Source organism: Erinaceus europaeus, chromosome 18 (assembly GCF_950295315.1).
Source record: "Erinaceus europaeus chromosome 18, mEriEur2.1, whole genome shotgun sequence".
Classification (NCBI taxonomy): domain Eukaryota; kingdom Metazoa; phylum Chordata; class Mammalia; order Eulipotyphla; family Erinaceidae; genus Erinaceus; species Erinaceus europaeus.
Genome location: NC_080179.1, coordinates 18,842,524 through 18,867,759, shown reverse-complemented (window position 1 = coordinate 18,867,759; position 25,236 = coordinate 18,842,524). Strand labels below are relative to the sequence as shown.

Here is a 25,236-nt window from a genome sequence, read left to right as displayed (position 1 = left end):
GTTTACCCATTTCCAAAAACCACTCATTTCATGAGTTTTTTTTTTTTTTTGGGGGGGGGGAGTTAAATGAGTTAATAGCTGTGAACTACAAATTATTGTATTATTGTATTTATTACTGTATTATTGTAACCTCTGATGGCTGGGTCTTTGAGGACAATATAGGTAGCTCCATTGCCCAAATATCTGGCACGTGTAAAGCTCTCCCTAAACACTTGTGGAATAAATGAATGAATGAGTGAATGGATGGGTGAGACATGCATTTGCACAGTGGCCTTGGTCTGCGAGGACGTGCAGCACCAAGCCAAGCAGGGCCCACGCGCTCCTCGTACTTTTCTTAACAGGTAGGAAACGCCTTTCTGGTTGGGCGCCCAATGGCAACCACAGTTCAAGTGCTGCTTTCGAGGTGGACCCGGGGGCCGAGGCTGCTTGCCCGGAGCTGGTGTCCTACGGCGCTGCTTCCCGGCCAGGTGAGCAGCCTCGGGAGAGGTCGGGCAGAGCTGCGCCGGGACGCGCCGCAGCCTGGGCGTCCGGGAAGGTGCCGGCTGCCCGCGGGGCGGCGGGCGCACGAGGAGGGGCCAGCGGGGTGGGGAGGCGAGGGGCGGGGCCGGCGTCCTCGTCACTTGATAAAAAGCCTGCGAGTCTCCGGAGAACAACGGGCTCATTCAGCGATCGCGAGCTGCCGGCGAGGGGGAGAGGCCGGGCTGGGAGCGCGACTCGTCCCGGGGGTGGGGCCGGGCGCGGTGGCGAGAGGAGAAGGTGGTGGCCGCGACAGCAGCGGCGCGGCAGCCTCGAACCCAGCTCGGAGCGCAGGGCGGCCGCTGCAGTTCCCCGCTCCCCTCCCGGTGCGCTTGTCGATGGCGGCCGCCGGGCAGTTGTGGCTGCTCTACCTGTCCGCCGGGCTCCTGCCCTGGCTCGGCGCCGCCTTCAACTTGGACACCCGCGAGGACAATGTGATCCAGAAAACTGGGGAGCCCGGGAGCCTCTTCGGTTTCTCGCTGGCCATGCACTGGCAGCTGCAGCCGGAGGACAAGCGGCTGTGAGTTCCCCGACTCTTCCCACCCCCACCGGGGCGCCGGCCAGCGCGGGGAGGGGCGGGGGCGCGGGCGCGCCGCCTTCCCGCCTGCGGGCGCGACCCCGGGGCTGCCCCGCCCGCTGCTCTGCGGGCCCGGGCGGAGCGCGCTCCGACACCCGGCGCGCTCGCTTTCCCGCGGGGTGCGGCGCCTCGTTCCCCCAGCTCTGAGGGCAGAGGAGGAAATCGGGAGCCCACCCTGGCGGACCGCGGCCTCAGTACCAGGCGGGGCACACCCCCGCACCCAGAGTTTACTTTTTTTTCCTTCCCTTTAGACAAAGTGCTTTCCGGTAGACCTTTCCCTCCGGGCATGTTTGCTGGGAACCCGGCAGGTGGCACGCTTTGCCGATTTTCGCTGGGGTCTGGGGCTCGGGGTGGGGGGTTGGGGGGAGGAGACGTGTAGGGTCGCCGTATCTCCGTCTTAGGGTCTCTGGGAGCACGGTGCAGGAAGATGCAGGCCTCCCCCAAACTCGCCGCAGAGAAGTTGGAAAGTCATTTTTCATTGCGTCCTGTGTGGCTTTTCTGCAGGGTGGGTGCTCCAGAGAAACTTTTACACTTTTTTTTTTTTTTGAAAGATAAAACTAACCTAGCACCTGTTCTCAGGGCTAGGTCAGCTGAGAAAACAACGCTGAGCCCTGTGCCCTGCCTGCCTAGGCCCCAAAGCGCCAGGCGGCACGGGCATTTACCTCAGATCCCCAGGCGCCCCTCCCACGGTAGGACCAGCATAGAAGTTAAAGCAAAATGTCCTAACTGGGCTGGAACTTTGCAGACTAAGTTTGGAAGTGACAACTCGGCACCCTAGCGGTGCTCTTCCCAGGACAAAGTGGAGAGAGAGGCTCTCACAGTCTCTCCTTTTCTTGCCTGGCCAGTTATCCCCACATGATCGGACTATTTAGACTGGAAAGGGCATTTAAGAGCTTAGTCGCTATAATCGCTGTGGGGGTTACATTCTTGATCTGTGCTTCCAAAAAATAAACTCAAAAGAGGCCCGCCACCCCCCAAGGCTGTTAGTTGAACCAAGGTCCTTGCAGGACCAACAGACCAGAGAAAGCAAAGTGCAGCCTCAGTAAAAAGAGGACTTTGTGAGAGGGGCAGGGGATTTTCGAGGTGGAGATTTCTTGATTTCAGTAGTTAAAGAACTTTGGAGATGATGAATTTTGTGGGCCCTTGAATCTTAAAGTCAGAAGATTTTTCTGATAACACCTGCTAGTGAAGCAAAGAATTATCTGGGGTAAAGGGACATTGCCTAGTGGTCTACAGGCCTGGCCAGCTGCTTATTTGCTGATTTAGCAGAATTAGTTGTCAAGTTGTAAATCCGAAGTGCAAGGTGGTTTCTGTGGACTAAAGTGATGTTGTTTATGACTTTCATTTAGTGTTTTTAGGAGTGTGTAAATGTATGTGTACCCATGTGCGGAAGCAGAACTTGCTAACACAGAAATAAATTATAGTGTCCACAGGGAATAGATTCACCTTGGCATTCTGTGTCTACACCAGGCATTTAGTGAAGCTGGTGGCCTCCTTGAAATAATTATCCAAGCAGACATTGTAAGGGGGAGTTACTGGGACAAGAAAATATTCTCGGGATGATTTTAGCCAGGAACCTTTGCTGTCTCGAAGGTAGCATGCTTGCCAAAACTTGTTATTGCTTGGTGGGCTTCTCAAGTATTGGAGTGGCTGAACATTCTCCTGAGACTGAGTAAGCTGTGACTTACTGGACTCCTGTGACTGGAGTCCATTGCCTTCTAGGAAATGACCTATCAAGGGACTGACAGAGGGAGTGGCTGGACAGACCCCTGCAAGGGGAGAGGCCCCTTTAAGGGAAGTGTGTAGGTCCCTAGAGCCTAGGGCGGGACAGCAGTCACATTCAAAGGCGCTGTGGTTTATGTCCAGTGTTGTGCCCCTTACCTGCTTTTTGTAAAGTATTTCAGCTTCAGGAGCTGCATTGGTCTCCCAGGAGAACCAGCCAGCACACATAGCAGTGTGAATAACAAGGGCCAGTCAAAGGGAGATTTTAAAATTTGTGGTCCAGCTTCCTAAACTTTTTGTACCTGATGGAAAAGCTCGGTGGGAATGTATAAGAACCAGTGAGAGAGACCTGAGCTCAAGTTCTTTCCTGGTCATTTAGCAGCTGTTAATTTACATTAAGCTATAGTTTGCTTATCTGTAGAATAGAGCTATTATTGCTTTATAGGATTGTTGTGAGGATTAAACTGATAACATGCAAAGTGCATTGGGGTGGGAACTTGTTGATCAAATTGTAGCTGCTAATAATGATTGACAACTCCTATTATACCAACTGCTGTACAGCTGTTAAATATTCTGTGATTCTAAAACTGAAAGGATAAACTCAACTCTTACTGTAGTTGGAGTAATTGATGTTTTAAATTCTGTCATTTATGAAGCCAGTGTTCAAAGTAATTTAACTTTAATCAGTCTCAATTAGATTTATAGCAACAGTTTGCTGATCAAGGTACTTTACTGAGGCAGAAATAAAATATCAGATGTGTGAGAATCTCCGATGAATGCACTATTAATAGAAACTGCCACAGTTCTGGTGGGTTAAATTTTCTACAGTGCTGTTTAAATATTTAATAACATCTAAATTCTCTTTGAGATTTTATAACAATAACAGCGCACTTGAGAGCTTTAAAACATGTTGCAGTTCCCTGAAACTTTGGCGACTATAAAGCTGAGCTAGAGACCATAGGATTTCCCTCAGGTAAAGGTTGTGCATTAAAATACACAGCAACAACCAACCCCTTCCACCCACTCCCAGACAAAAAACAAAACCAAACCCTTTAGACTCAAAAAGACTATGAGAATATTGGCTGAATTACTGAAGTCTGATTGCCTTGGTTTCTTTAATCTTTCTTATGTCGTTAGAGATGAGTCACCTACACCCACCCATCCCTCTAGGTAGAAAATAAGGCTGACATCTGTCCGTGAGTCAGACTAGCTCTTCTGGGAAGAGAAAATCCTATGTCTGAGTACAGATAGGAATCTAGGAGGAGAAGATGTATAGGTGGCAGTCTCATGGAGCAGCCATTCTGCATTTCTCCCACTTGGTTTCTTTTTGGTAGTGTTCTTATTGCTACTATTTTCCAGAGACTGTCTGGAGCCGCCATCACCTCCGACTCTATGATGTTAGTACTTGACTTTTCTTAGACTTGTGATGCTCCCACTTTTGAAGTGATGGTGCTTAGAGAGATCACTAGGCAAACTGACTCCTTTAGTAGATGAAGAAACAAGTTGAAAGTTGGGAACTGTTGAAGCAGAATCATAACAGAATCTGAGCTTGAACTCTGTTGGTGGCTCCTGTTCTTGCTATCTCTGGAAAGAAAAGTCAGTAATGGGGAGCTGGGTGGTAGCGCAGCGGGTTAAGGCGTGAGGATCCCGGTTTGAGTTCCCAGATCCCTACCTGCAAGGGGGGGTTCGCTTCACATTTGATGAAGCAGGTGTGCACGTGTCTTATCTTTCCCCCTTTCTGTCTTCCTCTCTCGATTTCTTTTTGTCCTATCCAACGACAACAATAACAACTACAACAAGCGCAACAAGGGCAACAAAATGAGAAAAATGGCCTCCAGGAGCAGTGGATTCATAGTGCAGGCACCGAGCCCCAGCAATATAACCCTGGAGGCAAATAAATACATACATAAAAAAAGAAAAGTCAGTAATGTCTTTCAGAGTGGGAGAAATAGCAGTGTCTGAATTTTGGAAATATGTAATAGGTACCATATACCGGTACTATGTTGAGTCACTAAACTGCTCCTCATATGAGCAAGGCTATCTATATAAATACTTGTGCCTAAACTCTCTTTCCAACCAGGCCAGGATTGGTTTCCGAGTTCCTTCTTTGCCCAATTCACAAACAGTTGGCTTCTGACAAAGAGTAGTGAGGACTGACTGTAGTCAGGATCAGAGCTGTGTCCAGGATGTCTAAGTACTTGCTTCCTCACATTCATTTAGTGTGCCCTGTGGCCCAGAGCCAGCATCTTCGGCCGCGCTCACTCTCCTTGAGTTCAGAGTGGAGAAAATTCGAAGCTGGGAAGGGAGATTTTGAGACTGTTCAAGAAATTGATAAGTTTAATTATAACATAGGCTATTGTGAGACTATCAAGTAAAGATTTAGGGGAGCCAGGATAAGTGCACAGATTACACTGGGCAAGAACCCAGGTTCAAGCCCCTGGCCCCCACCTGCAGGGAGAAAACTTCATGAGTGGTGAAGCAGGGCTGCAGGTGTCTCTCTGTCTCTTTCCCTATCTTCCCTCCCCTCTCAATTTCTCTCTGTCTTTATCAAAAGAAAAAAAAATGATTTAGGACTAGAAAATAAATAAGGGTCAGAATATTTATGGCAGATGGTTTTCTTGGGACCTTGGTCTAGCAGAGTACTCTGGACAGAATGGTTGGTGAATTATTTGGCACTTTCAGGAGGGGTGGTGGAGACATAATAGAAATTACTACTACTCAGTGGACATGTAAGGAAAATTCTGCCATAGATGGCAGAATCAGTTTTACATGAAACAATGATTTGTTCTGAGTCATCCCAACATAAGAAAGAATATAATGGCTATTATAAAGAACCTATTTAAGTTTCTCTATAGAAAGTCTTTTGAGTCAGATCTATGGTACAACAATTTCTTCCTTTAAATGTCTGTAGCACTTAGTAATGTGCCTCGACAGTTGGCAGTGGTTTTGTGTTTAACTGTTATTACTATGAGAGGGTGATCTAATTCCTCCCAACTGGATTATAGGTTGTTTGAGGGCAGGGGTCTTTTCTTGTTTTGCTCAGAAGCACCTTAGCATATGCCTTGCAGACACAATGGAGTCATAGTATGACTAACTATGGAGTCATAGTTAGTTAGCACTCAATTTAACTGTGAAATCAACTCTTCAGCTCTAGAGAGAGAGAGAGAGAGAGAGACCCTGAGACCTTTATAACCTTTGCCCTTCCTGGCTCAAAGTGGGCCTTGGTGTTTGCTGCCCTCTGCCTTCCTCACCCCCACCAAGGGGGAAATACATGATAACTACTGTGCAGAGACACAGAAAATGTTAATTCTTGGTCTTTGAGTTTTCAAGGGCCCGGGTCCCAGCTGAGTGATTTTTAATTATACTTGACTTTTGCCTTACAGGCAGACTCTAGAACTTAACCCCAGAAATGCAGGCTTGCCCTGCACTGCCATGCAGACGCGGGATCTGGTAGCTGTTAGAATGAGACTATGTAGTGATGGCTGGCCAGAGTGGCGATCATGAAGGAGCTTGACATGTATGTGGGAGTCAAGTAGAAGTAATCATGTGAGAGCACTTGGGAATTAACGGTTGAGGCTATTTTTATTTTTTCAGGTAGAAAGACAGAGACACAGGTACCTGAACAGCACTGAAGCTTCCTTCAGTATGGTAGGGACTGGGCTTGAACCCTGGCTGTGCCCGTGACAGAGCAAGCAAACTATCCACTGAGCTATCCTGCTGACCCTGGTGGCTGTGGCTTTAGTTACTAGAACCTTGGTGACTTGTAGGAAGAATGGTGGGAACTGCCTCCAGGGTGATCTGCAGCAAGTAACTGTCTGCATCACAGTGGGAGTTGCAAGGCCCTCTGAGGAGAGTAGTAAAGATTGGGGTCCTAAAGTAGTAGGCACTAGGCAGGACCAACCCCTTACTGCTCTTATTCCCCTTCTGTGTGTGGGAACAACTTTAGAATGAAATAACTTTATATCTAGAAGGGACCTCAGGGAGTCTCAATCCTGGCTGGTAGTTGTCAGGGTAACTTTTGGAGAATCACAATATAAAAAAACACAATGCTAGTGAGGGTAGACAGTATAATGTTTATGCAAAGTGGCTCTTATGCCTAAGGCTCCAAAGTCCCAGCTTCAGTCCCCCACACCACCATAAGCCAGACTTGAGCAGTGCTCTGGTTAAAACAAAGCAAAAACAAACAAAAAAACTAGGCGCAGACTAGATCTATTGCACCCATAGGTGTGCTTTTAAGAATCTGTTATTAGGGGGGCGGGTGGTGGCACACCTGATTGAGCACATATACCACAGTGCGCAAGGACCCAGTTCGAGCTCCCACTCTCCACCTGCAGGGGGAAAGCTTTGCAAGTGGTGAAGCAGGGCTGCAGGTATCTTTCTGCCTCTCTCCCTTTCTATCACCCCCTTCCCTCTCGATTTCTGGCTGTCTCTATCCAATAAATAAAGATAATAAAATAATTTTTAAAAGAATTTGTTATTTGAGCTAGATGAATTTTCTTTTTCTCTTTCTTTCTTTCTTTCTTTCTTTTTTTCTCTCCAGGGTAATTGCTGGGGCGTGGTGCCAGCACTTTTTATTGGATAGGACAGCACTTTTTATTGGATAGGACAGAGAGAAATTGAGATGAGAGGGGGAGAGAGAAAGATAGACACCAGCAGACCTGCTTCACCATAACATGAAGCATTCCTGCTGCAGGCAGGGAGCTGGGGACTCAAACCCAGATCCTTGAGAGGTCCTTGCACTTAGTATTAAGTGCACTTAACCAGAGCGTCACTGCCTGGCCCCCTGAATTTTGTTTTCTTTGTTTCCTTTTTCACTGGAGGCAGATCAGGCTCTGCTATGACAGGTGTGTCAGGTACACACACGTCTGCACCCAGTGTTAACATGTGGAGCGGTTCCCTACATATTATTAAACAATTCTTGGATGATAGCTGGATGTCTTACAATTCAACTCCATTCTGACCTTTTCTTTCTTTATTTTTTAAAGTATTTAAATTTTTTTAATTTACTTATTTATTGTTGTATAGAATCAAAAATTGAGAGGGAGGGGTGGGGGGAGGTAGGGAAGGAGGGAGACAGAGACTCCTGCAGCCCTGCTTCACCACTCGTGAAGCTTTCCCCCTTCTTCTTCTAGCGTTTGCCCTTCTTCCGTAGCCAGTCAACAGCATCAGGTTGAGCCTGATGTAAAGTTTCGAGACCTCCTTTGAATCTGGAGAGGTGGCAGTCGTTGAGTATGTGGGTCATAGTCTGTCTGGAGCCGCAGGGGCAGTTCGGGTCGTCTCTGGCTCCCCAGCGATGGAACATAGCTGCGCACCGGCCATGGCCTGTTCGATAGCGATTGAGGAGGGCCCAATCATAACGTGCTAGGTCAAAGCCGGGTTGACGCTTGCAGGGGTCTGTGATGAGGTGTTTGTTCTTTACCTCAGCTGACTGCCAGCTCTGCTTCCAAGAGTCTGGAACAGAGAAGTTCAGTGTAGGCGTAGGGGACCAGATTGGGTGACGAGACGTCAAGCGTTGGACAGGGTGGGCGAAGATATCCGCGTATATTGGCAGGTCCGGTCGAGCGTAGACGTGGGAAATGAACTTAGATGATGCCGCATCCCGACGAATATCTGGCGGGGCGATGTTGCTAAGAACTGGCAGCCATGGAACCGGGGTGGAACGGATGGTTCCAGAAGTGATCCTCATGGAGGAATATAATTTGGAATCAACCAAGTGGACATGGGGGCTACGGAACCATCCTGGGGCACAGTATTCTGCAGTGGAATAGCATAATGCCAGAGAGGATGATCGTAGTGTGGAAGCGCTCGCGCCCCATGAGGAGCTGGCCAGTCTTGCAATGATGTGATTCCTCGCGCCCACCTTTGCTGCAGATTTTATGAGATGTTTGTGAAATGACAGAGTGCGATCGAGAGTAACGCCAAGATAGACTGGCTGGGCTTCATGCAGGTGGGGACCAGGAGCTTGGACTTGGGTTCTTGTGTACTGTACTGTGTGCGCTTAACCAGGTGTCCCACCACCTGGCTCCCTCCATTCTGACCTTTTCCATACAAGATAATCTTCCAATTTCACAAGCTAAGTCAAGACTCACACAATACCCTCCTTCTTCCCCTTCTGGTGCCAATTCAAGTTCAGGTTGTCACCTGTGCTTTTACCAATTGAGTGTTAATTAAAAGTTTTTTTAAGCTTTATTTATTTTTAATATTTATTCCTTTTGTTGTCCTTGTTGTTTTATTGTTGTTGGTGGTGTCATTGTTGGATAGGACAGAGAGAAATGGAGAGAGGAGGGGAAGACAGAGAGGGGGAGAGAAAGACAGACACCTGTAGACCTGCTTCACCGCCTGTGAAGGGACTCCCCAGCAGGTGGGGAGCCGGGGCTGGGACCAGGATGCTTCTGCCGCTCTTTCTGCTTTGCAGATTAAAACTTTTAGTGACTCCCTCCTTGGGTTTGGTCGATTTGCTGGACCAGTTCGCAGAACTCAGTACTATTTCATTTACTAGATCATTGGTTATTATAAAAGGCTGTAACTCAGGAATGGACAGATGGCAGCGATATACAGGCTCTCGCATGAGAAGGGGCACAGAACTTGCAAGTACTCTAAGAAAACCGCTTGACCTGCTCCCCAACCCGGAAGCTCTCCAAACCTCTGTGGAGGCTTCTTTGCATATCCACAGTGATTGAGTGATTAAATTCAACTCCTAGCCTATCTGCTATCCCTGGCGTGGAGGTGGCTTGGGCAGGAGGCAGGCTGTTTAGCAGTGGCTACCTTCTCCTGGCAACCAACCTCCAGCCTGAGGTGGGGGTCCAAAAGTCACCTTATTAACATATCAAGACATCTTTATTGCTCTCATCACTTAGAACATTTCAAGTGTTTCCCATCCCACCTGATTCCTTTTCTCTACTTTATTTTCCTCTATATCTATCATACATCCATTTTTGTTTCATATTTCATTTTTTTAAACATTTATTTATTTTTGCCACCAGAATTATCACTGGGGCTCAATGCCTGCAGTAAGTATCCACCGCACCTGGTAGCCATTTCCCCCCCTTTTCTATTTTTATTAGATAGGACAGATGAAAGTTAAGGGGGGAGGTTGGGTGGTAGTGCAGCGGGTTAAGCGCACGCGGCACAAAGGACTAGGATTCCGGTTCTAGCCCCGGGCTCCTCACCTGCAGGGGAGTCACTTCACAGGCGACGAAGCAGGTCTGCAGGTGTCTTTCTCTCCCCCTCTCTGTCTTCCCCTCCTCTCTCCATTTTCTCCCCGTCCTATCCAACAACAACGACATCAACAACAATAATAACTACAAAACAGTAAAAAGAAAAAAAAAGGGCAACAAAAAGGGAAAAATAAATATAAATAAATATAAAAAAGAGGGGAGGTGGGATTGAGAGAGAGAGAGCTAGACACCTGCTAACTTGCTTCAACACTCGTGAAACTTCCCCCCCACCCCCGGCAAGAAGTGGGTGCTTGAACCCGGGTTCTTGTGCATGGTAATGCGTGTGCTTAGCACGGTGCACCACTGCCCAGCCCTACACGCATCTTCTCTGTCTCTATCACATCTAAGATTTTGTTGGTGTATCTCCAGCATTAGAATAGTGCCTTATCTGTAGTAGATGCTCAGTGAATTATCTATTCAATGAATAATAGCAAACCTCCTAAAGAAGGTGGTTGCGGTTCCTCTAGCAAATCCTGAGCACACTCCTTCACAAGTTGTTACTTGATCCTTATGGTCAAATTAAGGATAGAAATTCTCCTTTTTTTTTTTTTTTAAACATAGTATTTTTTTCTTCCTTTATTGGGGGATTAATGTTTTACGTTCAACAGTAAATACAATAGTTTGTACATGCATAACATTTCTCAGTTTTCCACACAACAGTACAACCCCCACTAGGTCCTCTGTCATCCTTTTTCAGGACCTGTATTCTCCCCCCACACATACCCCAGAGTCTTTTACTTTGGTGCAATACACCAATTCCAGTTCAGGTTCTACTTGTGTTTTCTCTTCTGATCTTTCAACTTCTGCCTGAGAGTGAGATCATCCCATATTCATCCTTCTGTTTCTGACTTATTTCACTTAACATGATTTCTTCAAGATCCATTCAAGATGGGCTAAAACTGGTGAAGTCACCATTTTTAATAGCTGAGTAGTATTCCATTGTGTATATGTACCACAGCTTGCTCAGCCACTCATCTGTTGTTGGACACCTGGGTTGCTTCCAGGTTTTGGCTATTACAAATTGTGCTGCTTTCAACATGGGTATACACAAATCTTTTTGGGTGGGTGTGTTTGGTTCCTTAGGATAGATCCTCAGGAGAGAAATTGCAGGGTCATAGGGTAGGTCCATTTCTAACCTTCTGAGAGTTCTCCAGACTGTTCTCCACAGGGTTTGGACCAATTTCCATTCCCACCAGCAGTGCAGGAGGGTTCCTTTGTCCTCACAACCTTTCCAGCATTTGTTGCTGCTAATTTTTCTGATGTCACAGGAGTGAAGTGGTATCTCATTGTTGTCTTTATTTGCATTTGTCTGACATCATTGACTTGGAGAATTTTTTCATATGTTTCTCAGCCTTTTGGATCTCTTCTATGGTGAATGTTCTGTCCATGTCCTCTCCCCATTTTGGGATGGGGTCATTTGTTTTCTTGTTGTTGAGTTTGGCAAGCTCTTTATATATTTTGGTTATTAAACTCTTGTCTGATGTAAAGATCTTCTCCCATTCTGTGAGGGGTCTCTTGGTTTGGGTAGCGGTTTCTTTTGCTGTGCAGAAGCTTTTTAATTTGATGTAGTCCCATAGGTTTATACTTGCCTTAGTCTTCTTTGTAATTAGATTTATTTCATTGAAGATGTCTTTAAAATTTATGCAGAAAAGAGTTCTGCCAGTATTTTCCTCTAAATACTCTGATAGTATCTGGTCTAACATCCAAATCCTTGATCAACTTGGAATTTACTTTTGTGTTTGGTAAAATATAGTGGTTCGGTTTCATTCTTCTGTATGTTTCAACCCATTTTTTTCTAACACCATTTGTTGAAGAGACTCTGCTTTCCCCATTTAATAGTCTGGGCACCTTTGTCAAAGATTAGATGTCCAGAAATTCTCCTTTTTGAACTTGATTTTGATAATGATATTTAGTGTATCTCCTCCCTTTTAAAATTTACTTATTTATTTATTTATAATGGGATAGAGATAGAGAAATTGAGAGGGAAGTAGGAGATAAAGAGGGAGAGGTGAGAATGTCGGGCGGAAGTGCACCAGGTTAAGCACAAGGTGGCACAAAGCGCAAGGACCCCTGGCTCCCCACCTCAGTGGAGTCGCTTCACAGGCGGTGAAGCAGGTCTGCAGATGTCTGTCTCTCTCTCTCCCCCTCTCTGTCTTCCCCTCCTCTCTATTTCTCTCTGTCCTATCCAACAATGACGACATCAACAACAACAACAGTAATAACCGTAGCGATAAAACAACAAGGGCAATAAAAGGAAACAAATATTTAAAAAAAATTTAAAAAGAGGGAGAGACACCTGCAACCCTGCTTCAGCACTTGTGAAGCTTCCCCTGCAGGTGAGGAACAGAGGCTTAAACCAGGATCATTGTGCACTGTAATGTGTTCGCTTAACCAGGTGCGCCACTGCCTAGATTCATCTCCTCCTTTTTAAAAATCCACTCTATAGTTACCATGTCTGGGAAGTACATTTCAGAAGAACAATGCTCTGTAGTCTTTTTTGTAGAGGTGTAGGTAAATACAGTGAAGGGTGGATCCCTGTCGATGCATCGTGCAGTTACAGGGCACGCTTCCTCTAAGGGATACCTCTTGCCTCATTTCCAGACCTTCTTAGACCTCTGACATTTCTAGTGTCTTCCTACCACTGTCTGTGCAACGCTGGAGAATTTGCACTCCACACCGAGCAGGATGGATGGTTTCTTTCTTTCTTTCTTTTTTTTTTTTTTACTTTTTAAAAATATTTATTCCCTTTTGTTGCTCTTGTTGTTTTATTGTTGTGGTTATTATTGTTGTTATTGATGTCATTTTTGTTGGATAGGACAGAGAGAAATAGAGAGAGGGAGGGGAAGACAGAGAGGAGGAAAGACAGACACCCACAGACCTGCTTCACTGCCTGTGAAGCGACTCCCCTGCAGGTGGGGTGTCGGGGCTCAAACCAGGATCCTTGCGCTGGTCCTTGTGCTTTGCACCACGTGCGCTTAACCTGCTGTGGTACCGCCCGACCCCCTTGATGTCCTTTCTTTAGCTTTAGCTGATGGTAGGTAGGACAAAGCTAAATTTGATAGTTGGTGATGATGCTGCCTACTGTTGAAAGATGCATGGAAAATATGGAAATAGTGTTTTAGCAGATTTTAATTTCTCTAGCTGATCTCTGGGATAGCAGTGATCTCTTGGATCAAACCAGGAGGCTAATTGTTAATTAACCCTGAACTGGGACAGTTAGATTGGCTCTTCTCCGGTGTCCTCCCTGCCTAATCAACATCTCTTCTGACCTTTCTGTTTAGATAACTGCAAACCAGTTTATCTCTTCCACAGTTGGTGTGTTTGCAGAATGGCTTTCTTAAACAGTTCACAGAATATTGAGCAGATCCTCCTCACCCCATGTTTCTTACACTAATACACACATTCCAGATATCCAAATGTAGGGAAAAAAGACTGCTCTGAATTAGGGGAGATGGGGTGTGTGTGGGGAAAACAAGTGACAGGAGCTGTGGGTGTCAGCTCACATACGTACTTACCAAGCTCTTAAATTTATTTTGGATGAGTGCAATCCAACATTACTTCTTTTTGAAAGACCATTTTAAATGTGGTGTAAGAAAAATAATATTTTAAGACAAAAGCAGCTACTAAGCCTAGTAGTACGGAAACAAACACAAATTTGGGGATAGTTTGCAAGGGATGCACTGCTTAATGATATGAAGAATAAATTAAGCACAGGGTAGTGCCTATTTGTCTGAGGTCTGCATTTGATTTGCTGAGGTTATAAATGTTCCTGCAGTTTCTTCATTTTGAAAATGGCATTCATTTGCATTATTTTCAGTGTGTGTGTGTGTGAGTCACACAGATTATAATAAACACTTCTGTATGTATGTATGTATGTATGTATGTATGTATGTATGTATGTATGTATATGTTTTATTGGATATGCGATACAGAAGAAATCAAGGAGGGAGACAGGAATAAGAGAGTGGTGGACCTGGATATTGAGGAGAAGCTGTAAATCATGCTGTTATGGGGTGGGGGTGGGGGGCAGCTGAACAGTGAGAACATAGGCCTGTTCTCTCTTGGCAGTGAGAACATAGGCCAAGGCAGAAGCATGGCTAGCATGTTCACAGACAGCTAGAAAGCCAGTAGTTGTCATGGATGCAAATTGTGTCAAGCTTTATAGGGCATTGAAAACCATTAATCTTTACTCTTGAATGAATTGGGACAGCCACCAGAAGTTTCTGAGAGGAGTACAACATGTTCTCTGATTTTTAATGGATTTCTCTGGCTACTAAACTATTGCAAATAGACTCTATAAGGGCCAGGATAAATACAGGGATATTAATTAGGAGATGCCTGTAATAGCAGATAAGAGATGAGGGTTGTTTGGATCAGAGTGGTAACAGTGAAAATAGTGGATTCTGGAGTATTTTGAAGGTAGAGCCAATAGATACTTTATTGACTAGATATTATGTGCAAGAATAGAAAGAATATCTCTATACTTTAGACCAGAACCACTGGAAGGATTAAGTTACCTATGCTATAATGGTGTAAGGGAGACGACAGTGAGAGGAATAGATTTTGGAGGAAAAGCAGGAGTCATTAGGACTGAATTAGGGTTGAGATAGTCAGTCAACCAAGTGAAGTTGTGTAGGCTATTAGACACGCCTGAAGTTCACATGGAAAGGTTTGGCGTGGAGACACAAACATTGGAGAACTAGGAGATGGTCTGCTCTGGAAGCCACATGATGAGGGCGTGTCTGAGAAGGGAGGGAGTGACTGCATCACTAGATCAGCAACGTGGACATCATTGGTCACCATATCAGAGCACATGTAGAGGAGCGGGAGTGAAGAGGGAGCAGTGCCTGGGCAGAATGGGGTGATGAGGAGAATAAAAGAGGAACTGGAGTTGGCAGAGAACAGGAACTCTGGGTTTTGCTGAAGGGATCGGAGCAGTGGGGTCAGATTGAAAAGCTGAACAGGAAGATGGTGTCAAGGGATTTTTTTTTTTTAATTTAAGAAAGGATAAATTAACAAAACCATAGGGTAGGAGGGGTACAACTCCGCACAATTCCCACCACCCAATCTCCATATCCCACCCCCTCCCCCGATAGCTTTCCCATTCGCTATCCCTCTGGGAGCATGGACCCAGGGTCATTGAGGGTTGCAGAAGGTGGAAGGTCTGGCTTCTGTAATTGCTTCCCCGCTGAACATGGGCGTTGACTGGTGGGTCCATACTCCCAGTCTGCCTCTCTCTTTCTCTAGTAGGGTGGGTCTCTGGGGAAGCGGAGCTCCAGGACACATTGGTGGGGTGGGATTTTTTTTTTTCCCCTTCTAAGATGGGAGAAACTATGGTTTGCTGTGAATGATGCCATGGAAAAAGACAATGTGTGTTTCTGAGACAACTGTTTTGCAAAACAACATTTCCTCAATAAAGTTAAATATTTAAGACTTTTTTCTTTTTCTTTTTTAAGGAAAAAGTGAAGTAAGACTTTCTGGCATAATGTTTGAGTAGGTGAGAGGGATGCACCAGGGGAGACGTTGACCTAGTATTGGCACACAGCTCATCACAGAATCAGGGGCACAGGCACAGTTGTTGCTGCTGGTTTGAGAATGTGGGCTCTTTTCTGGCTGCTTCTAATTTCTCAGTGAATAAGAATAGATCACTAACCCTAAGATACATATTGAGATGTTTGCCCTATAAGAAAAGGGCTCCATTCTTGTTTTAGAGGTGGAGTCCAAACATAGGTTTGGAGTTCCAACTTCTTCATACTCTGTTGATTTGGCTTTTGGCAGGTTTCTTGTCCTCTTCAGTAAATGGGCCTATTATAGCTGGGCGAGTGGTTCAGTAGAACTTGGGTTTGTGAGGCTCTGGCCAGGCTTGATCTCTGGCACTGTGGCACTGTTCTTTTTTTTTTTTTTTGCCTGCAGGGTTATTGCTGGGGCTCAGTTCCTGCACTACAAATCCACTGCTCCTGGAGGCCATTTTTTCCCTTTTGTTGCCCTTCCTTGTTGTTTATTGGTGCTGCTGTTGCTATTATTGTTGTCATTGTTGTTGGATAGGACAGAGAGAAATGGAGAGAGGAGGGGAAGACAGAGAGGGGGAGAGAAAGACAGACACCTGCAGACCTGCTTCACTGCCTGTGAAGCTACTCCCCTGCAGGTAGGGAGCCGGGGTCTTAAACAGGGATCCTTACAGCGGTCCTTGCGCTTTGCGCCACATGCGCTTAACCCACTGAGCTACCGCCCGGCCCTCTCTGGCACTGTCTTGTCAGAGTGTAGTGATGCTCTGGATTCTCTCTCTCTCTCTCTCTCTGTATATATATGTATATATATATATATACACACATATGTATATATATGTATATAATTATTTTATTTTTAAATTATATACACAAAATTATGTTTTTATGTATTTTTTATTGGATAGAGACAAATTGAGAAGGGAGGAGGAAATAGAGTGGGAGAGAGATACCTGTAGCCCCCTGCTTCACCACTCGTGAAGCTTTCCCCCTGCAGGTAGGGACCAGGGCCTTGAATATGGGTCCTTGAGCATTGTAAAGTGAGCGTTTAACCAGGTGTGCCACCTCCTGGCCTCAGTTTTGTTTTCTTAAATCGATACTTTAATAGTAGCTACCCATTAGCTTGTAAAGATTGTGTGGGCAACTATAAAGCTCTTAGTATAATGCCTGGCACAGCTGATAAACTTCAGTCTTTACTGCTGTTGGGTAGATTAAAGCAAGTACAATTTCCTTTAAAGGGGAAGGCATTGTAACTATCTTTACAGTCCAATGGATAACGGTGTTGGGGGTGAGGTCAAAGGTGAAGTTGCCCCATTGTGGGGACTCTAACCAGAGTTGGGATAGTTCACAGGCAGATGGGAACTATAACACTGTCTAGACTAGAGGGAAGAGAGGGAGGGTAAATGAGGGAGCTTGGAAGAGGAAGAGAAAATGGCAACATGTCAAAACCCTTTAACCCTATTTAGTTCCTTCTGCTATATTTGAGCTACAGGGAACTACAGCCTTTGATTTTGTTAAACTCTTACAAAGCTCATTATTGGTGCTGAGTGGGCATTTCCTGTGTGGGAGCATCTGCAGCTCCAGAACCTGCTCTTGTGTTTGATGACACACTGTCCATGTGCCCCGAGGTCCAGCAGACACCTTGGCAGACAAGTGGGTGTGTGCTATGTAGGCTGAGATTGAGTGGAGGGCTGTGGCAAGAGCACCAAGGCTTTTTTTTTTTTGCCTCCAGGGTTGTTGGGGCTCTGTGCCTGCACCCGAATCCACTGCTCCTGGAGGCCATTCTTTCCTTTTGTTGCCCTTGTTTATCGTTGTTATTATTGTTGTTGTTATTGCTGTCATTGTTGATGGATAGGACAGAGAGAAATTGAGAGAGGAGGGGAAGATAGAGAGGAGGAGAGAAAGATAGACACCTGCAGATCTGCTTTACAGCTTGTGAAGCGACTCCCCTGCAGGTGGGGAGTCTGGAGCTTGAACCGGGATCCTTTATGCTGGCTCATTGCCCTTCACGCCATGTGTGCTCAACCCCACTGCCGGGCCCTCACACCAAGGCTTTCTTTCCTGCTTCTGTTGACCTTGCTCACCCAGTATTTCACTGTTTGTTGGATAGTAACGGCGCATGGCCCTTTGAGTTGTCAGATATGTAGAAAATGAGGCTAAATTACTTCTTCAATGCAGTCAATTTTTCTTCTTTTTTTAATCTTTCTTTACTTATTTTGAATAGAAACGGAGAAATTGTGAGGGGAGGGGGAAATAGTGTGGGAGAGAGACAGAGACACCTGCATACCTGCTTCACCACTTGTGAAGCTTTCCCCCTGCAGGTGGGGACCAGGGGCTTGAACTCAGATCCTTGCACACTGTAGTATGTGCGCTTAACCAGGTGTGCCACTGCCTGGCTCCGATGCAGTCAGTTTTCAACCTCTTCTTTCAAGATCAAAGTGGTATAGGCTTGAGAGATGCTTGAAGTAAATCTGAATCTGAAAGGAAATAAATTATCTTTGGAATTATGCAAGAGCGTGAATCACGAGGCCGGTAGCATCCGTTGCCCTGTGGTGTGCCACAAAGTGGATACAGGGCATCTTTCTCATTTAGTGGGTTTTAGTTTCAGTGAATTCACCTCATCACAGTGCAGAATGAAATATGTATCAATTTTAATATAAAAACACAAGACTTTAAAGCTGTTTCTAGTGTTTAGTGGTTCCTTTAGGCTATGTCCTATATACATGGAGCTTCCTCTGTCATTCAGTTATTTGAAAATGCTTGTGGAGCTCTAACTATCCCAACCTTCTCTGAGGAATGACGGAATCCAGAAGAGGCTGAGAGATGAAGTGATAGAGACTGGGGCTCTGATACGCAGTTGCCTGATTTTACCTAATTCCATGCCATACTCATCCACCTTTTTTTTTCTTTCTTTCTTGCCACCAGGGTTATTGGCTGGAGCTCTGCCTGCACTACAAATTCACTGCTTCTGGAAGCCATTTTTCCCATTTTGTTGTCCTTGTTATTGTTGCCATTGTTGTTGTTATTGTTGGATAGGACAGAGAGAAATCGAGAGAGGAGGGGAAGATAGCAGGGGCAGGAGTGGGGGGGGAGAAAGACACTTGCAGACATGCTTCACCTACTTCACCACTTGTTAAGCGACCCCCCTGCAGGTGGGGAGCTGGGCGCTCAAACCGGGATCCTTACATCCTTTCGCTTCCCGCCATGTGTGGTTAACCCTCTGACCACCGGCTCCCCTCATCCACCTTTTGGTGATTTTGTCCATCCTTGGGATTAAACCTGTGTCACATATTCTTCCCCTTAGTCAGACAGTAACTTGCTCATGTAAGGCATTGAGTTTAAGTTTTTAAACATCTCCCCACACAATGGCCTGGAATAGGGAATAGCAAATATTACAGCTACTGTCATTGTTTCCCTGTTAATTGGTGGTGGGGGGGGGCATTTGCAATAACCACAGAACTTTTTTCAGCTGAGTTTCAGAATTTTTTTTTTTTAATTTTCCTTTTTGTTGCCCTTGTTTAACATTGTTGTGGTTATTAATGTCGTTGTTGTTGGATAGGACAGAGAGAAATGGAGAGAGGAGGGGAAGACAGAGAGGAGGAGAGAAAGACAGACACCTGCAGACCTGCTTCACCGCTTGTGAAGCGACTCCCCTGCAGGTGGGGAGCCGGGGGCTCGAACTCGGATCCTTACGCAGGTCCTGGCGATTTGCGCCACGTGTGCTTAACCCGCTGCGCCACCGCCCGACTCCCGAGTTTCAGAATTTTTTAGGTTGGTGCTAATGCCTCTGTTGGTACATGTGTGGGTGATTACACATAAGACACCAACCTGTCTGCCCTCTTGGCCTGACCAAATCCCTGTTATTTAGAAGCTTCTCCATTAATACCTACCTTGTTGAACAGTGACCTCAGAGCTGACAGCTTGTCCATTTGGGGTACGCACTTAATGTATAGAAGTGGGTTTTTAGGGGGCTGGGCAGAAGCACACTGGGTTAAGCGCACTTAGTGCAAAGCGCAAGGACCAGTGCAAGGATCTCGGTTCCAGCCCCCAGTTCCCCACCTGCAAGGAGTCATTTCACAAGCAATGAAGCAGGTCTGTAGGTGTCTATCTTTTTCATCCTCTCTCTGTCTTCCCCTCCTCTCTCAGTTTCTCTCTGTCCTATCCAGCAATAATAGCAACAACACAAGGAGCAGTGGCTTCTTAGTGCAGTCACTGAGCCCTAATGATAACCCTGGAGGCAAAAAGGAATAAAAAAATAAATGGTTATTCAGTAGAGATTTGTTCAGCTTTTGGGGTTGATTTAACTTACCCAATGCATTAGACTTGCTGAGTAAAGTAGATGGGTAGTCAATTCTTTAAATGATACTTTGTATTCTTCATAGTATTATTCATGTGCTTTTATCATTTATTATTGAAGTTTTATAAATTATTTATTATTGGATAGAGACAAAGAGAAATTGACATGGGAGAGGAAGATAGAGAGGGAGAGAGACAGAAAGACACCTGAAGCCCCGCTTCACCACTAGTGAAGCTTTCCCTCTGCAGGTGGGGACCAGGGGCTTGAACCTGGGTCCTTATGCATTGTAATGTGTATGCTTAACCAGGTGTGTGCCAACAACTGGCCCTCTTATTATTGTTTAATTCTAGTAAAATACACATAGGAAAAGTTCTGACTTTTCAGGTATACAGTTCAGTAGTGTTAAATATATTCTAATACATCTTAAACTTATAATGGGAATACCTAGAAATCGGGCGTTCATAAGAAGTCCATAAAATACTTAGAAGATAAACTTAGAATATCACCTGATAGATATGATACTCTAATGTAGAATAGTGGCGACAGAATGAAAAATAAAACAAACTCAGGGTATAAGTTAAAATTCTGCCTCCTAGTTTAGTATGACTAATCGGGCTAAGGGCCATTGCTGGTTAGTTCAGGAGCTGTGCACTTGACTTCACCTGTGGAACCCCAGGGTTGCTCATGCACTCTCTGAAAAACCTAAGTAATGTCTTAACGTTTTTAACTGAGTTGAGAAAGTTGCAATGGATGAAAAAAAAAAAAGTCCTGGACATTTTTATTCTTTACATCTTATTGTTTATTTCTAGCTCTTGGTGACTTTAGAATGGAAGTGAAAGCCATTTCAACTGTACACACAGTTACAGGTTGAGGATGAGGTTTGATAAAGTGTGAGGTCAAAGTTCAAAAGGAAGTACGTGTTCTTTCATGGAACACCTGATTAGCCTAATAGCTGTTACTGGCAGTAAGGCATCTTGAGCTTGTCTTAGAAATACTTTTTTATTCTCCTCTCACCTCAGTTCCCCTTAGAACTATGCTAATCTCTCCCTGGGGATCAGTTTCATTTTCTTCCTCTGGTCCTTCTATGATTTTCTAATGACTAAATTTCCCATTGCCCAGATTTGGTGGAGTGTTGTTTAATAGGATCTTTACTCTTTATTATTTTTTTTTAATATTTATTCCCTTTTGTTGCCCTTGTTGTTTTATTGCTGTAGTTTTTATTATTGTATTTGATGTTGTCATTGTTGGATAGGACAGAGAGAAATGGAGAAAGGAGGGGAAGACAGAGAGGGGGAGAGAAAGACAGACACCTGCAGACCTGCTTCACCGCCTGTGAAGTGACTCCCCTGCAGGTGGGGAGCTGGGGGCTCGAACCGGGAGCCTTACACCAGTCCTTGCGCTTTGCACCATCTGCGCTTAACCTGCTGTGCTACTGTCTGACTCTTTCAAAAAAAAAATTTTTTTTATCTATATTGGATAGAGGCAGCCAGAAATCAAGAGGGAGGGGGAGGTAAAGAGGGAGAGAGACGCCTGCAGCCCTGCTTCACCACTCATGAAGCTTTCCTCCTGCAGGTCGGGGCCAGGGGCTTGAACCTGGTGTGCACTGTAGTGTGAGCACTTAACCAGGTATACCTTCTTGGCCCCATAGGCTTTTTATTCTTATTGGTTGTTTTGTGAATTTCTTTACCATTAGAAAACTATTTACCATTTACAGAAGTTAAGAAGCAACCCAGGAAATGCTCCAGAAAAGTAGATCACCGTCCTCATTTTGTAGATTAGGAGGAAATGGAAGCCTACTGCTTCCAGAGCTGTTCCGTTATCCCTCCACCCCTCATGTCCAGACATCTTTCTATTTTAATTTCTACCTGAACCCCGCTGTCTTGCCATCTCCACTCCCAGCCCCAAGCAAAAGTCTGTCTAGCTAACGGGTCTTTTTATAAATGTTACTTGAAGCTTAAGCAGAGCTGTCCAAGTCCCACTAGTCTCGTCTGACAATCTCTTTTTTTAAAATTTTTATTTATAAAATGGAAATATTGACAAGACCATACGATAAGAGGGGTACAATTCCACACAATTCCCACCACCGACTGAGACTACCTTAAGGGATTAATCTGAATGTTGTGGCATGATACTACTTGATGTTTCATTTTATTTATTTTTACTTTTTAATTTAATTTTATTATTATTATTTATTTATAAAAAGGAAACACTGACAAAACCATAGGATAAAAGGGGTACAACTCCACACAGGGGTTGCTACCCTGCATTCCCAAGAGAGACATTCTCTATGAAAAACTCAACCGGAGTCCACCTTTGACCACACATCCAGAAACAGTTGTATGTTCCCACTGCCAGTCCCCACCCTCTGTCATGCTTCTGAACAAGGAGTCCTGGCTGCATCTACACCACCCATTCCTGCTTTAGATCAGTTGAAAGGTGAGGTGCCTGACTCATGCTGCCCCTCCCTCAGGAAGTGGCAGCTGCAGGTAGGTTGGGCAGTGAGTGTCCAGTGCACCTAAGACTAAGGTAGTTGAGTCTGGCGACTATTTCTAAATGGCACTTACCAGGCTTTTGGACTACACATTGGGATCCCCCAGAGCTAGAATGATTCATTTCCTTATACAGGAGATTAAATGGAGAACTTGGTGTTGATTTTTTTTCCTGAATAAGATCTATCACTGCTGTAGACCTTTATAGTGAAAGTGAGGATTTCTTTCTGATGTCATTACATTTTGCTCTGTACCTTGCTTGACCCTGATGCTGTTAGGAAGCTGGTCTGTCCTCTCAGCTGTTTGAATTTTCCTCTTTGTTTATTTCAGCCTCTTTTTCAAATGCATTTATTTTAGGGCTCAAAGAATAGGTAGAATACAGGTACCCAGTAGGTATGGGATTATATATTTTTTGTTGTTAACGCCTCTGGAATGCCTGTGAAAATTGGTCTTTGACTTTTTGCCTGCCTGTAAGTGCCTACAGTAAAGATTGCGTGTGTGAGCTTGTCTTGCCCAATTATAAGGTCTGCTTTTTTTTTTTCATGGCTCCGGGCACTGATTTTATAGATACGTCATTTTCTCTGCAATAGTTTCAGTCATCCAGTGTCTACTGACTGGCATCATTTAAAAAATTGAGTTCTGAATACATAATGCAGTCGCACGGTACAAATACAGCAAAAAAAAAAAAAAACCTTCCAACCCCCAGTCTGTTTCTACTCATCCTGTTCTTCCTGAAAACAACCATTCTTTTACGTTTTGTGTAACCATTCACAGGTATCTTTACTTTTTTTTGATAACCTCAGGGTTATCGCTGGGTTTCAGTGCCTGCACTACGAATCCACTGCTCCTGAAGGTCATCTTTTCCATTTTGTTGCCCTTGTTGTTACTATTATTGCCTTTGTTGCTGGATCAGACAGAGAGAAATAGAGGAGGGGAAGACAGGGAGAGAAAAAGATAGACACCTACAGACCTATTTTATAGTTTGTGAAGCGAACCCCTTGCAAGTGGGGATCCAGGGGCTTGAATCGGGATCCTTAGCCGGTTCTCGCCAGTTCTCATGTGTGCTTAACCCCTTGTGCTGTCGCCCGACCCCCAAGTATCTTTACATTTATAAGAAAAAAATATATATAGATACTTTTTTTTTTTTACACATATGTATTCATCTTTTGCCCCTTGGTGTGTTTAGAGCTTTTTTTGATGCTGTAAATAAAGGGCTTCTTCAGAGTTTTAAATGACTATATAGTTTTGTGCTCTTAACCCGATGTGCCATCACCGGGTCAAAGGCTTTTTTTTTTTTTTTTAACCAGAGGGGTGTACCTCTTGTTGCTGGTGAGACTGGGGTTTGAAACTGAATTTCTGCTGCCTCAGGCATGAAGGCCTTTCTGCAGAGCCACTACATTAGGTAAACTATCTTTTTTTTTTTTGGGGGGGGGGCGGCAGAGTACTTTATTCTTCATTTAGTTTATCTTAAGCAGGAGTTCAGTTCCCAATGTAGTGACTTGCCCAGATTTTAATAACAGCTACGATGACTTCTTCTGGAGGAGTGGCTGGCTGCTCTTCTCATCTCTGTCACAACCTGCGCTATCATTGATGTTGTTACCGGCCACTCTACTGGGGGAGTTGCTAGAATCCTTTCTGCAAAGGCAGTTACAGACTCCACCCACGCTGTTGGATTCCTGTGGCTTCAGCGTCTGGGCCCCACCTGCATGTACATGTATACTTGTTAACATTGGACTGGCTTGTTGTAGTATGTTAATGGAATACTGAGAAGGTCGCATATAATGCTTCGTCACTGCGTTAGTGCTGACAGATCTATGTGACGTGTCATGATTCATGCTGTCTTCTAAGAAAACTGATAGGCTTTTTTTCTTTTCTTTTTCTTTTTCTTTTTTTTTTTTTTTTTACAGCTGGGACTTGAGTCCACCAAGCCTTCTTGGTAACTCCTGCAGTATTTCCGGCTGCTTTGTCTTGCAAGTATGAAGGCATGTGAACTCTCTGGAGGTAGTAGCTGATGTATATAACCGTGTCATCCTGACAATAAGAGTTCCAAGATGTTTCACCACTGTCTTTATCAAGTAATTCTTAGACTATTAAAACTCTTCTCTTCTGGCTAATAAATAGCTTTCTTTCTTTCTTTCTCCTTTTTTTCATGTCCCACTACTCCATAGAACATACTCATCCTCATACCCCTCCCCCACCCCCAAAGCCAGCAATTAAAGGGCTAATATCTGGAACATAGCTCCAGTGCTACAAAAAATACAGCCTGTGTTCAACATGATTGTTTCCTAAACTATATTGGTTGCCTTTACATGTAAGAGTAGTAAATGTTTAGCAATGCAATTTCTGTAAATATTTATATCCCTAGACAAAGCTATATTTTACTTTCTTGTTCACATTATCTTATTTATAAATCTTTAATCTGAAAAAACTGCTTTTGGATTTTTTTTTTTTTTTTGCATTTTTTCCCTGTTGTTTTGAAGTTTGGCCCAGTGGTCTGAGGTGTCAGGGACCCAGAACTCATTTCACCTTGTTGCTCCACCATACGCAGCCTCAACCTCATAATCCAAGATGGCAGCATCTACATTCTTGGTAGGATAAAGACAGAGACGAGAAAGCCTAGGCACAGGGAGTCGGGTGGTAGCTCAGCAGTTTAAGCGCACGTGGCGCAAAGCGCAGGGACTGGCTAAGGATCCTGGTTCGAGCCCCAGCTCCCCACCTACAAGGACGTCGCTTCACAGGCAGTAAAGCCGGTCTGCAGGTGTCTATCTTTCTTTTCCCCTCTCTGTCTTCCCCTTCTCTCTACATTTCTCTCTGTCCTATCTAACAACAACGACATCAATAACAACAATAATAACTACAACAACAATAAAAAAAAACTAAGGGCAACAAAAGGGAAAATTAAATAAGTAAATAA

General features: G+C 44.7%; 1 protein-coding gene across 3 annotated transcripts in view; it reads left to right on the top strand.

The window, feature by feature from the left end:
• Positions 1-536: 536 nt before the first annotated feature.
• The window catches only part of ITGA6 (integrin subunit alpha 6), a 98,003-nt gene continuing 73,303 nt past the window's right edge, over positions 537-25,236 (top strand). Inside the window, exon 1 of one of the 3 annotated variants that reach the window (XM_016190054.2) lies at positions 537-1,036. In XM_016190054.2, coding sequence (XP_016045540.2) covers positions 855-1,036 — 182 coding nt within the window. In that variant the 5' untranslated portion in view covers positions 537-854. The remainder of the gene's footprint in view (positions 1,037-25,236) is intronic. The other 2 variants (XM_007527208.3, XM_016190055.2) reach the window with 2 other exon arrangements.